The 13,541-nt window shown below is 52.5% G+C and overlaps 1 protein-coding gene across 2 annotated transcripts in view; it reads right to left on the reverse strand.

Moving 5' to 3' along the window:
- Window positions 1–13,541, reverse strand: part of BACE2 (beta-secretase 2) — a 71,647-nt gene that overhangs the window by 27,402 nt on the left and 30,704 nt on the right. For both annotated transcript variants that reach the window (XM_045852371.1, XM_045852372.1), the window contains exons 3-6: window positions 8,079–8,295; window positions 4,798–4,926; window positions 3,600–3,734; window positions 1,693–1,794 (exon numbers count right to left, since the gene is read on the reverse strand). In XM_045852371.1, coding sequence (XP_045708327.1) covers window positions 1,693–1,794; window positions 3,600–3,734; window positions 4,798–4,926; window positions 8,079–8,295 — 583 coding nt within the window. The remainder of the gene's footprint in view (window positions 1–1,692; window positions 1,795–3,599; window positions 3,735–4,797; window positions 4,927–8,078; window positions 8,296–13,541) is intronic.

Below are 13,541 nucleotides of genomic sequence, written 5' to 3' on the forward strand. Positions count from 1 at the left end.
ATACGGTTTTGTGCAGACACGGAGGGACCGAGGCCCCGTGCGCCCCTGCTGAGCTCTCCCCGCCCACGGCAGACAGACCCCCCCCCTCCCCCCAGCTCACTCCTTCCTGACGCAGACACCGGAATCATGGGATCCTTTTCGACCGGGCAGACCCGTTTCGGAATTTCCTTCCTTCCACCTCGTGGTGTTCTTGCAAAGTCAGTCGCTGCCGGGCACGTGGTGCGATGGCCTCGGGGATGCCAGCGCCTGTCAGCCACGGGCCGGTGTCCTCACGGCCGTGAGAAAGGCCCCGTGAGGGGCTTGTGAGAGTCACGTGCAGATGCCTCGAGCCTTTCCTCCGCACGGGCAGCAAAGCACTTGCAGCTCAGAAGGTTCCGTGGGAAGATGCCCGAGTTCACTCTGCGGAGGACACGTCCACTGTTGAGGGAAGTCAGCAGCTTGCTCCACACGTCCAGCGCGGTCTGGCGTGCAGCTGGCCTTCGACATTGAAGGCTCTCACAACTTCAGAGTCATTTTTTTTTCTTGGTTCAGCAGATACTAGGCTGCGCTGGGCTGCTGCCTTGAAGAAGACCCTTCAGTCCCAAAAGCGACTCCGTGTTTGTTCTCATTTATTTCCCCTGCTGCGCTCTTCTTGTTTGCCTGCTGCTCTTCCCATGGCAGATGGAGACTTATTCGATTTGGTCCAGGACAACCACAAGCCCTCTCTCCCTTCCTGTTCCCGCTGTCACCTGTAACAAAGTAACCGCTCCACATTCTCCTGTCAATTGTTCTTTGAACTCAGCCATCCCGATGGGAGAGTGAAATAATCAGCCCGAGTCAGTACAGGAAACTCTCCTTTTTTTGGTGACTTTGCAAGGGTGGCCTCGTGTGGACAGATGTTTCTAAAAACTCCCAAGAAGCTGAGGGAAATGTTTACCATGCATTCAAACAGCAGCAGCACCACCGGGCTTTGCACATGAGATAGAAGCTTCTCTTTACCGAGCATGCGCTGCACCAGGCACTTGACCCCGCCCCTCAGGACGACCCTGCTGAGAACGTGGAGGCTCTCGGAGCTGACACGTGCCAGACGTGAGACTCACTTCCATCTGACCCCCCAAGCTGTGTTCTTCCCCATCCATGCCATTAGGTCCCCTTTGATGCTCTGAACTGGAAAGCTGGGGTCACATTGGGAATACCATCAGCCAGGTCCCCAAAAGGCATACTGTCCTTGACCGTGATTTCATTGGGTCACTGGGCGTGGCCATACGATAATGACTATATGGGCCGACTGGTCCTTGTTTTCCGTGAGTGGCATCCTTTCACAGAATTCAAATCCCCACGCAGCTTGAATGAAGGCCGAAAGCAGTGCGATCTTTGGTTTATTTCTTTAGTTTTAAAGGCCACAAGCATATTGCTGGTTTACTATTTGCTTTAAGGTGGTGTATTACCAAGTGTTTATTTTCTTCGATTCAAAAAATGTGTTGCGCCAACTACGCTATTATGGGATCCAAGTGCTCCCAGGTTAAAACAAAAGCATTTTTCGCTGGGTAACCTCAAAGAAGAAGACTGTGAACTTCGTAAGTAATAGTTAAAAAAACAAACACACAACCCTTCAAAATCCCCCGATGAGACCACTAGAGCGCAGGGTGACACTGCCCAGCGTGAAGCCATGACCTGGGCTCCCCGAGGTCCCTCCGCGTCCGGAGAACTCACCAGAGACGTGCGGGCCACGGCGTCCACCACCGCGCCGAACACCTTCTGGGGCAGGCGCAGCAGCGTGGTGCCGCTGTCCACGATGGCCTTGTCCGCGTTGTACTGGAAGGGGGAGGGGCGGGGGAAGGCACATGAGTGACACAGCAGTGCCACCGCGGCCGTGGCTCCAGCACCCCCTCCCCATCCCTGTGCATCATCTACTTGCTATACAGACATTCAGGCAGCCATGGGACCGCCTTGGTGGCTATGACTCATCTGATCTTCTCAGAACTCGGAAACCAAGGGTCTCTTAGCCCAAAGGTCTTCCGTCACAGACAGAGGAACCGAGGCCAGGGCAGTGACATGACCGACATCAACAGCCCTCCTCACGCAGAGCTGGTCCCTTAGGCAGAGGTGCCCACACTCCCTGGTCAAAGAGGGAGTTCCACGGGCAACGAGGGAAGGCCCGCCTGTCTTCAGAGCTTGCAACGACACATTCAGTGCTATTGTCACAGATCACACAAAGTCAACTCTCTCACGCGGCCGATGGACAAGGAGAACCAGAGCTGCATTCAGGAAGAGAATCACTCACATGCACACATGCACACACACACACACACAGTTTGTATGTTATTTCGGGCCCCTGGAGTCCACCACTGGATTCCTTAATGACAAACATGTGCCTCTTGACAATGAACTCAGATCTGTGGACGTGGCGCTATCCCAGGGGAATGGACCGTCCTCTATCGAGTGTTTGTGGGTCTCTCAGAGGCACCTGTGTGCGTGGGCCTTTGGGGTGCCCTGAGAAGGTGCAGGTGAAAGGGAGGGATGCCCAGGCGGGAGGTGTGAGGTAGGAATACAGGGTCTGGCACAAACAACGCCCCTTTTCCATTCCAAAATCATAAGCATGCAATGCTGTAACGTGACAATGTCACACTCAAGCACACCACATGACAGTTTAGGTGAAATGTTCCAATTAAAACTGTCAACTGTTGCATCTGTACTACCCTACCAACCACCCTCAGGCAGGCGCTACTTCTGCCGGACCCTGCAGAATGACATGCTAGTAGTTCTCCTAAACCACTCTGAAAATGTAGCAAAGGGAGAGACTCCCTCAGGACATCCTGATCCCAATGGCATCATGTGCCCCAAAGAAGCTGAACGGCAGGGAGAGGATGGGAACAGTTTGAGAGACCTGGTCTCACGGCTCTGCACACCTGCCTCCTTTCCGCGAACCACCGTACATCTCCTGAGAGCATAACTTTTCTTCTAGTAAGAATTAGATACTGTGGTGGGGGGCAGCTCTGAATGAAAGACAAAGCTGATGATTTATTTTTGGCTTCACTCGGCTTATTTTTAGTCCCCCTCTGTCCCCTCACACTGGTAAAAACTTATATAGTAATGCATCCTCTTCAACAGAGTTCAGGAAGCATCAGGCCAAGATGGATGCGAGAGGGGCAGCTCCAGATATTTCTGACTCGCTGTTTTATGCTAATTTTCCCTTGAAGCCAAGTGGTGGTAAGAAAACTTTTTTTTTTTTTAGAAAGGGGTCATTGCCCTGGCTGGCGTAGCTCAGTGGATTGAGCGTGGGCTGCGAACCAAAGTGTTGCAGGTTCAATTCCCAGTCAGGGCACATGCCTGGGTTGCAGGCCACGTCCCCCAGCAACCGCACATTGATGTTTCTCTCTCTCTTTCTCCCTCCCTTTCCTCTCTAAAAATAAATAAATAAAATCTTTAAAAAAAAAGAAAGGGGTCATCGATTTCAACTTGTCATACAAAAACGCCCTGTAACTTTGAACATCATGAATCTTTGATGTATCTTGTAACGTAATGTACCTTCTGATTTCACAGTCAGGCCCCAGCTGCAATATTTAGGTGACTCAGGCACACACAGACAGGTAGGCACAAAGAGCTCCCAGGGTGGATACCTCTCTGCAGTCCAGATTAAGGCTCTGGCCTCCGATTTCCAGTTTCAGAATTTCTATTTGATAATACCACTCCTCCTTAATCGGGGTATACCAGATGTCTCCTGTGTACAAACTTGGTTCGATCCCACCCAGGACCTGGGGAGGAAAGGAGTCACAGGGATTAGAGAAAAAAAAGACACAGGCATGTAACATGTTACACAGAGCAGCAGGCACTTGCCAGGTGAGCCTTCATCGGGATCAGCACTTGCACTTCGGTCTGATGTTACAGAACAAATACATGTGCTTGAGCATTCAACAGGGAGCGTCTGGGGGCCACGTATCCAAAGGTCAAGCAGAAGTCTGCCCCAGTCTGATCACGATGCTTCGGCGGTTCTGCTGCTCTCAAGGAAGCACGTGTATCTCCAGTTTTACAATGTGGAGAGTCTGCCCCCAGAGACACGCAGTAAAACTGCTCACCATGCAGACTGACAATCATTCTGCTCCTCAGCAGACAGAGGACGACCTCTTACTCCACGCATTTGCATGGGAAGCAGAGCAAAATGGGGCCTCCTCCACCCACGCTTCATTTGGCAAAACCGTATAACCCTGCTCCGCAGCTCCTCAGCCCCCTCTCCCCTGAAAAGGAGGGCAGACGGGTGTTGAGAACAGAGCTACTGTTAGCAAGTGCAAGTCGCTGAGCCTGCTGCTTCTCACAGTTGGAGAGCAAAGGTGTTGGCTGTGGCCACCCGGAGGGAGGCCCCTCTTGAGCATTCTCCTGTCACCTCCTACTTTAGACATCAGGGTGCAGGTTCCTTGCAGGGTGCAAGGGCTGATGGCCTTGAATGATTCTGTTTCATTAACACACACTTTTGCTGTGTGTGTGTGTGTTTGTTGAGAGAGAGTGAGATAGGGGTCCCTGTCTGTCCAAACTTATGAAATCATAGGTACCCCCTTTGCTCCCCCTCCCCAGAGTAAGCCCCAACCTGCCACCCCCCCACAACTGTTACTCTCTTGCCCCTCCCCCACCCGTCAAAGACAGTTGCCTTTCAAAGGGAAATTTTAAAAAGCTTTCCTGGAATTTGGGGGAAGCCACGAGAATCATCTTTGGCATGGCAGGCAGATTAGGAAGGGTGAAAATATTTCTATCAGTATCCTTAAACAGAAGAGCAAGCCCCAACAATGTGCGAGTTTCGCCTCTTGGAGACTAAGAGATACCCACAAGACTACCTCCGTTGGTACCGGCGCCGGTCCCCGGCCATCCCGCCCCGCACATCTGCATGGAGAACACGTTGGGGATCTTGGCTTGTGCGACGAGGGAGTCGAAGAAGGTCTCCAGAGAGCTTGACGGCTGTAGGGGGACGAGAAGGGACAAGGCTTCATGACTCACAGTCCACGTGGGGACAGCCCAGCGTCGACACCACTTGATACTTAGCTTTTTCATGGCTAAACAATGAGGCTTATGATGAAGTGTCCTCAACAACAATGCAGAAGCCTCCAACAGGACTTCCTACGACCTGGTATGTTTCCTTTCGGGGCGGCTGTGCTGTGAAAACGAGAGCACCTCCGGAAGCTGTTGGGATGCTGTCACATTAGTCATTAGGACAGCCCTGGGCGGCTGGCGTGGGAAGAGGGGGAAGTGGGTTCCCGAGGCAGGTGGCGGATTCTAACTGTGGACATCTCGGAGTGAGGAGGGAAAAGGGCCTCCTGGAGGGGGAGCTGGTATGGACCTCTTTCGGCCACGGTTGTGTAAGAGGCGCCTAGCCCGGGGGACAGTCCATCGCAGCTCCCAGACCATGGCGCACAGCTTAGCTGGGCCAGCTGCCTACTGAACTCCGGTGACAGGGAATCACAGAAGAGGGACAACGCTATCCTCCTCGAGTTGAAAAGCTGCATCATTCCCCATTGCTGTCCTGGACTCTGTGCCTTCCTTACACGTAGCCACGCATTCAGAGGACGCCCCCATTTCTCCAGGACTCACGAGAAAGAGGGGTGGTCTACGGGCAGCTCTGGGGGTGGACCACGGGTACTGGAGGTCATAAGGGAAGGTCACTGACTTGCATTTGGATGTGGGCTTCGACCACTGGGAGATACAAGGGTTAATCACCATGAGCGCTGTTAACGCTTGGAGAAAACTTAACTGCAGTAGCGTGGAGGCCGTGAGCACAGTCAAACCACCAGGGTTAATGGAAGGCTCGGGCATTTATTATCTGTGCCATGATAAAACTGTTACTTGTAATCCTGGGGGCAGGAAGAAGAAGAGAGCCCCGTTATCTAAAAGATACAAATCTTCCCATTTGTCGAGTTCATTGGTACTTTTTCCCCCTCAGTCCCCTGTGGATCTGGAAGAATCAGTACAATCTCTGTGGGTAATCTTGGTCACGGCCCTTTGTTTTTGGGTCCCTGAGGGAGACACCTGGCGTCTCTGGAACGGGTGGGGCCAGGTGCTGACCACTTATGAACTCTTCTTTTGTCCAACTCGGGAGAGGCAGCAGGGTAAACACTGCCTGGAACCGGATCCCGGCTCCGCCACCTGCCAACCCTGTGACTCGTCCCTTTGTTCCCTTACCTGTAAAACGGGATCGTATCAGGCTCCCAGAGCCGCTCTGGGGCTTCAATGGGTCGGTGTCACAGGAAGGGCTCAGCACGGTGCCTGGCACATGCTGAGGGTCTGTGACTGTGCCCAGGACCCCTGCACGGGTTTCGAAGTGCACCGTCTCCATGAGCAGGAGACCCTGACTCGGAGGTGTGTGGTCGGACCCAGGCCTCTGCCGTGGGAGAGAGCCCGTGGGGGGCTCTGACACACGTGCCAGGTGGGCGGCATCTGGGATCGCCTGCGGACCACCGCACACGATGGCCGCCACCCCCTGCTCGCTCCACCTACTTCAGAAGCGCCCCTGGGCCGCCACTGGGACCTACTGCCCCGTCCGCCCCGTGACCAGCCCCGCTTCCTACACAGCCTGTGGCTGTCTCCCAACGCCAAGGACGCGGGGCCGCTTGTTGGCGGTCTTGGAATTCCACACATGAAAGATAAAAGGTCATGTGGGGAGTCTGGACAGGCACCCCGAAGTTCCGACGAGTTTATTCCCGAGGGGAGATTGACATATGATTAATTCCAGATGCTTCCTCCACCGTCTCCCAAATGGTCAGCATAAAAACAGACATACCCACGTCTTTGAGTTTCAAAGTCACAGGAAGGTGATGTGTTTTGCCCAAGGTCACATTGTCGGTGAAAATGTACTTAGGCATTGAGTTATTACCAGTTCTGAGTGTCACATTAAGTTCAGCCTATGGTGCTGGGAAAAGAGGGGGCTCCAGGACCAGCTGGGGCCCCGCAGACAGAGGGGGACATGACCCAGGGGCTCTGGCGGCCCTGGGGGCGGGGGAGGCCCCTGGCCCTCAGTGTGCTCGGTGTGAGAGTGGGGCTCACTGGGCCTTACGGGGTCCGCCTCGTGCAGGCATCTGACGTTCTCCACCTCGAGAAGCCCCAGGGCTGGGGGCTGCCCAGGCCCCCACCTGGCCCACACCGTTTGCTAGGGAACTGGAGCTGGAACCAAAGTTCTGAGGAGGAGAGAGAACAAGCTTTCCCTTGGGGCTCCCCGCGGACCAGTGGGGCTCTGCCGTCACCGGGCTTGGGTTTGGTTTCCCCGCTCGGCTCTGGCTCCACGCCGGACCCCGAGCAACAAGGTGTGGTGCCCGATCACAGGCCGGAGGGGCGGCCCCCTTCCGCTTTGCTTGGGTGTCCTGCCCGGAGGCACCCCCAGGGTGCTGCCCGCCTGCCTCTGGCCACGCTTCTGGGTGGAAATTCCCCAGGCGTTCATGAGCCGGTCTCCCCTCTGCATGCTAGCATGGCTTTGCTTGGGTGGGCCCAGTAAAAATACTAGAGACCGTTCAATTCTGTCTTTCCTTGTTCTGTGAAGGCTCCAAACGTCCTCCTGGGCACATTACCCCTTCAAGGGGCCGGCGATCCCTCGGCCAGGTTTTCAAGTGGTCCGCGCTCTGGCGGGGTGGGCATCCCCTTGGAGGAGGTCTCCAGCCATGGGAGGCAGCCTGAGGCTCTCTCAGCCGGCCGGGGCCACCTCCCCTTCCAAGGTCGCAGTGTCTCCCCTGGGCTCCGTCTTCATGCAAATGCATGAACACGTTTGTGTTTTCTTTTAATCCTGCGCTAATCAAAACTCCTGCACAAAACCACGATCAAAGTGATTCCCTTTTTATTAGTACAGTATTTTTGAACTATACAAGTAAAATAGATTAAAAACAAAGACAAAAAAAGGGAACGGTACCAATGCATCTTGCAGGAAGGTTCAAAGAACTGTGCCATGTACTTTTAATTTTAAAATGCTTTGAAATTTTAGTCACGGTGTGACCAGGGCTCTGTTTCAACCCCGTGACTCTAACCGACCACCTCTGACAGCGGGGACCCACGCGTCGGCCCCTCCGCTGACGGGGTTTCAGAACCTCCTCGCTCCACTCAGCCTACTGAGACGCCGGGACCCGTCTTACCTTGGCCAGGGCCGCGTAAGCGAGTCCGAGGATCCCATTCCACTTGATCCCCGGCAGGAAGAAATTGTCCGACTCAAAGATGGTGGCGACGTTGACCAGGAAAGAGCTGTTGAAGCCTTTGGGGATGGTGACCAGGTCCTCCCCCACCAGGCCAGTCCAGCTCCCTTGCGTGTACTTCACGGTGACGTCAAAGCCCTTGGGGCGGTACGTGCTGGACCTGCAGGAAGGCGAGCAAGCATCGCGTTGGGTCTGGGTGTCCCTGTCACGGGAGATGGCCCATCCACTGCCGCCCTAAGCGCACACTCAACGGCAAGCGGTTCCTAATGGTGTTCTGACGACGAAGCTACACTTCCCACCCAACGTAATCGCTGCTGTTTGGGTGACAGTGCTTCTGTGCCCGGTGTAAGGAAATACTGGGGTTGACAAGTGGCCCCTGCGTAGAACGCTTCTCTGTGCACCAGACAACCTGGAGGTCAGGTGCTTTGCTTAACCGTGTTAGCCTGTGAAGGCACCACCGAATTCGGGCACCTGCCTGGTCTGGCTATGTGGGGACCCTGCATCGCTGCTTTGTGACACAGTGGGGGTAGGCTAGTAGCCTAGAACGAGGCACCACCAGCTTGTGCCAGAAGTGGTCTAGGGTTCAGGTTCACACAGACAACCAGTGCAATGAATGAAGATGGAGCTGTGCCCCCCAATGCCTCAGGCCTTCCTCCTCAGGCCCCACATGACCTCCCAGTCTCACGGGTCCCTTCAAGGCTCTCCTCCGATGCCCCAAAGCTGATCAGACTCACAGCAAAATGTGGGGGATGAAGCAAATGGCACGCTTTGACACAAATCACTGTGACACCCTCTACAGCCCCCTGTGCACGGAGCCCTAAGGGTGTGGTTGCTCTAACACAATAAGGGAGCAAGACAAAAACGAAGGGCAGGGCCAGGGAAACAGAGACAGACAGCAGGCAAGTGGACACGTGGAATTCTGGACAGCGAGGAGTGGGAACAGAGCAGGGTGAGGGAGGGCAGCCTGGCTGGACACAGTAAGGAGCCCAGGCAAGATCTCTGGGCAAAAACCTGGGCATTGAAAGCACATTCCTGCAAGGAAAATGATCAGATTCCTAGGAGAAATGGCAAATCTCCAAACAGATCATTCCAGAGTGTTCTTGTTGGCTTGCATTTTTCACTTCACTCTCTTTGAATAGTAAGTCTCTAAACCATAATGTTAACAAGGCTTTTAGTTATGTGCACAAGTGCAGTCTTCTTTGGAAATTTAGTCAGAGACGACAAGAACTTCTTTTTTGGTGCACCTGAGAAGTTTTAAAATGATGGTGTTTAGCTCTGAGTGGTGTGGCTCGGTGGACTGAGTGCTGGCTTGTGAACCAAAAGGTTGCCTGTTTGATTCCCAGTCAGGGCACAGGCCTGGGTTGCAGGCCAGGTCCCCAGTAGGGGGCATGCGAGAGGTAACCACACGTTGATTTTTTTCCCCTCTCTTTCTCCCTCCCCTCTTTCTAAAAGTAAATAAATAAAATCTTTTAAAAAATGAAGGTCTTTAATTCAGTAAACTGCACTTCTGAGGATCTGATCTTTAGCAAACACCCAGGAAGCAGGCAGAGGTTTATGTACAAAGACAGGCATTATGTTTTATTGATCATGGCAAACAGTTCGAAACCACCTCCATGCCCAGGGAAAAGGAAATCGTTTAGTAAATCATCGTACGCCCATATGATTAAAGATTACACAGGTCTAAGACACAGTATTTACTAAGAGACTTTCAATGATGTAAAAAAAAATTAAGGTAACAAATTACACATGGGGCAGAATCTCCTTCAAGACCATTCATCAGACTCAGATATCAGCAGAGGCTGCCCCAGCACCATGCGGTGAGCTTTCTGGGGAGGAAATGCTCCCTCTAGTGGTGAGGCCCTTCCACATTTTCTGCATACAAGACTTGTTTAATTGGTGGGGGAAATTATTTTTATAAAATGTCAGGCAGACATATTTTGGAGAACTTTTATTCATTTTGACTTTGTAATGAAATACAACATGTAAAGAATGTGTAGCTTTACTATTTACTGGGGTAGCTCACGCGCCTTAGAGCGGGAACAGCTTGGAGTGACCGTTTTGGGGGCACATCGCCTGCACAGACAGGAATGTGAGAGTGGGCGGGCCCTGAGACCCCCCAGAAATGACACAGGTAACGTGCAGAGTCCGCTCACGGAGAGGTGGCGCCCGAGGGGTGGGGAGATGACCAGCTCGGTGCCAGTGGGGATGCCGGTGTGCTGGGCAGACAGCCAGGGCTGCCCTCGTTTATGCTGAATAGTCACACGGATAGTCAATTACTGAGTCCCTTTCGGCAATTTGGGGTCATTGCTCAAATTCAGAAATGTACTATTGTTAGCAGGAGATGCTCATTATTTTGAAATGCTCACAGAATGCAATCTGGCACAGGGTCCGCACCCTTTTTCTGTCAAGAGCCAGAAAAGAAATGGTTCCCCTTTTGTGGGTCATGTGACTTCCGTTACAACTGTTCCCGCCCCTCAGCTCTGCAAGGATGATGAGCAAGCAGCCTCTGACAATACGTAAGCAAATGTGCTGGGCTGTGTTCCAATAAAACTTTATTTACAAAACAGATAGCAGGTCTGATGGAGCCTGAGGGCCCTCGCTTGCCAACTCTTGATCTTGAAGACTAGTTATCTTCCCAAAACAGCAGAAAGTACCATGACTTTCTTTGGAGAAGTTGCTTTACTGTTACCATTTCAGGGCTACCAAACACAGTAGAATGTGCTAGTGTTAACGATAAGAGACTGAACATCTATGGAACATGTCTTCTACAGTTTCTGACCAGGTTGCTATTCCCCTCTCGGGGGGAATATTCTGAATATTTGGTTGCCATTTGCAGAGAGACGAGAGGCAGCTGGAGGTACGTTGCTCAGGGCCAACTGCCAGTTCAACCACCTATCAGCTCTGTGACTGCGGGCTGAGTTATCTGACCTCTCCGTGCCCCAGTCTCCTCAACTGAAAGATGGGGCTAATGTAGCACCACACCTCTCGGGGTTAATTCTGAGGATTAAAAGAGTGAATATCGCAAAGCATTTAGAACAAAGCCCTGGCACACGGCAGGCATGCAAAACAGCTGCTGTTATCACAATGATCTAATCACGTGCTACCTTTATTCAATGTCTGAACCAGTAAAAAATGTAAGATTTTTTTCCCCTAGAAAATGCTTCTCTAGTGTTATTCTTACCAAATATCAAAAATCTCATTTTGAACTCTAACTGTCCCCATGGAAAGGGGCAAGTGTATGGGAGAAGACTCGGTAGGGTGGCGGGGGGCAGAGGAGCTTTGCAGGTTTCTTTCTTTCTTTCTTTCCTTCTTTCTCTCTCTCTCTCTCTCCATCTGAGGATATGATCACTGATTTCAGAGAGGGGAAGGGAGAGAGAGGGAGAGGAATATCAATCAGTTGCCTCTCACATGTGCCCCAACCGGGGACTGAACCCACAAACTAGGCATGTGCCCTGAGCGGGAATCGAACCTGCGATCTTCCACTTTACAGGATGCTGCTCCAACCTACTGAGCCACGCCAACCAGGGCACCGTGCAGGTTTTTAAAAGGTAGAGTGGTGGTGCTCCAGACCAGCGCTGCCCAAGAAACATTGCTGTAAGAAACAGACTATATTGATGGCATCCAGTATGGCAGTCAGTCACAGGCGGCTACTGAGCACTTAACATGTGACCATAGAATGACTAAAACACAGAACGTTTATTTAACATTAAATTAAATAGCCACACGTGGCTAATGGCTACCCTTGAGGAAAGCACAGTCCTGGATAATGGGGGGAAAGTAATCCTAAATTCCTATTCCCTGGGATCCTCAAAGTGCACTGCAAAGAGCGAAAGCCCCAGGGATGAACCGTAAGTAGCTCCCAGGTTCATTAACACGCAGTCTCCAGCGCTAAGTTAAAAAGCAAGTGTGTTCCTCCCTCCTCACGTTCTAACCCAGTACTCTTGGCACCGAAAGGCCTTGGCTCTCGATTACCCTGCACATTAATTAACCAAATCAAGAGAGAGAGCCCAGATTGGCTTCTCCTGTGCAGCATCCGTTCCGTGTGCTTAGAAACAGCAATCAATCAAGGATGTGCGGAGCCAGGAAAAAGTCCACTCACAGCAGTAAAATCGCTTTGGAGCGAATTCAGGAGACGCTCTCCCTCTCCTCGGAGAGGCCAGGGAGTGCGGGATTGGAAAGTGAAATCAACTGCACTGAGGAGCAGAGAGCCCAGCACATTCCACTGTCATAAAAGAACGGGATTGCTCTCAGAGAACACGGGGAGGGCAGGGCGCAAGGGCAGGGCGCAAGGGCTGAGCCTTTGGGTCCGCTCTGCTTCTCCCAAGCCACCCCGACTCCCCCCGCAACCCAGGGGAGGCCCTGAAGAACTCCACTGACACTTTCCTGGGGTGCTTCTGCGCATTTCAGAGGGTCACCTTTGGGGTGGTTGGCCTGCCCCGGGGACCAGATTCCCCTCGGACGCTTACGTGGTTCTGCAAGTGACCAGAATGGTGGGTCGAGATGGCCCAGGAGCTCTCGGTTAACCCACCCAACTTGGTGGTTCCTCAACATCCTCCACCACAGCAAAGGCTGCTGGGGTCCCCTAGGGTGAGCCCCTTCTGGACACACAAACGCTGGCATGCTTGAGCAGTTAGCTAAAGGATCAGGCAAGAATGGCTGTCACTGTCACCTGGATGGACGAGGCCCAGGTCAGCCTCTCTAAGGAGGTCACCAGGTACTTCTCGCATATTCTCATTCCACTTACGGGCATCAGTGGGAGGAAAAGGAATTGCAGCTGCTCTGCGGGCTTCACCCCGGGTGGATACGGGAGGAGAAATGTTAATAGAAATATCCTTAATTTCCTGAATAGATTAGTAGGTCAGAGGTATGAGTATACTGACTCTCTGATCAAACCTGCTGGCTGGCGGCTGTTTTTTTTGGCTAAAAAAGAAGCGCACCTCTCAAAACACACTGTTTTCTTTTTGCTGTATGGTTAATTCGCCGAACGCTCACCACCATGAAGAGCGAGCTTCTGACGGGAACAGGCACCAAAATGACTAATGGCAGCCCAGCATCTCATTCCGCAAATCAAAGAGATCTTGTCAAAGAACCCCAGGCCAGATCTCCAATTACCGGGGAAACGTTTCAGGAAGCCCTACACTCTAACCCCCCGAGTCTGGGGGACTTGAATCGGAGGCTGAAAAAACCCAACCAGAACCCTTGTTATAACTCAGGGAGATCAGAGGGGCAAGCAAACACGGGAACATCACAGCTCAGGGCTGCCTCTCGGAACAGAAGCCTTTGTGAAGACAGAGAAAAGCAGAGAGAACGTTCTCTTGGCTTCCATCCAGTGCCACGGTGGAAAGAGTCCCGTAGGCCAGCTCCAAAGTGACCTGACTGCATCAGACAAATGAATCACAGGTAATT

This window comes from Phyllostomus hastatus, unplaced genomic scaffold (assembly GCF_019186645.2).
Source record: "Phyllostomus hastatus isolate PE091 unplaced genomic scaffold, TTU_PhHast_1.1 phas_contig_948, whole genome shotgun sequence".
In the NCBI taxonomy this organism is placed as follows: domain Eukaryota; kingdom Metazoa; phylum Chordata; class Mammalia; order Chiroptera; family Phyllostomidae; genus Phyllostomus; species Phyllostomus hastatus.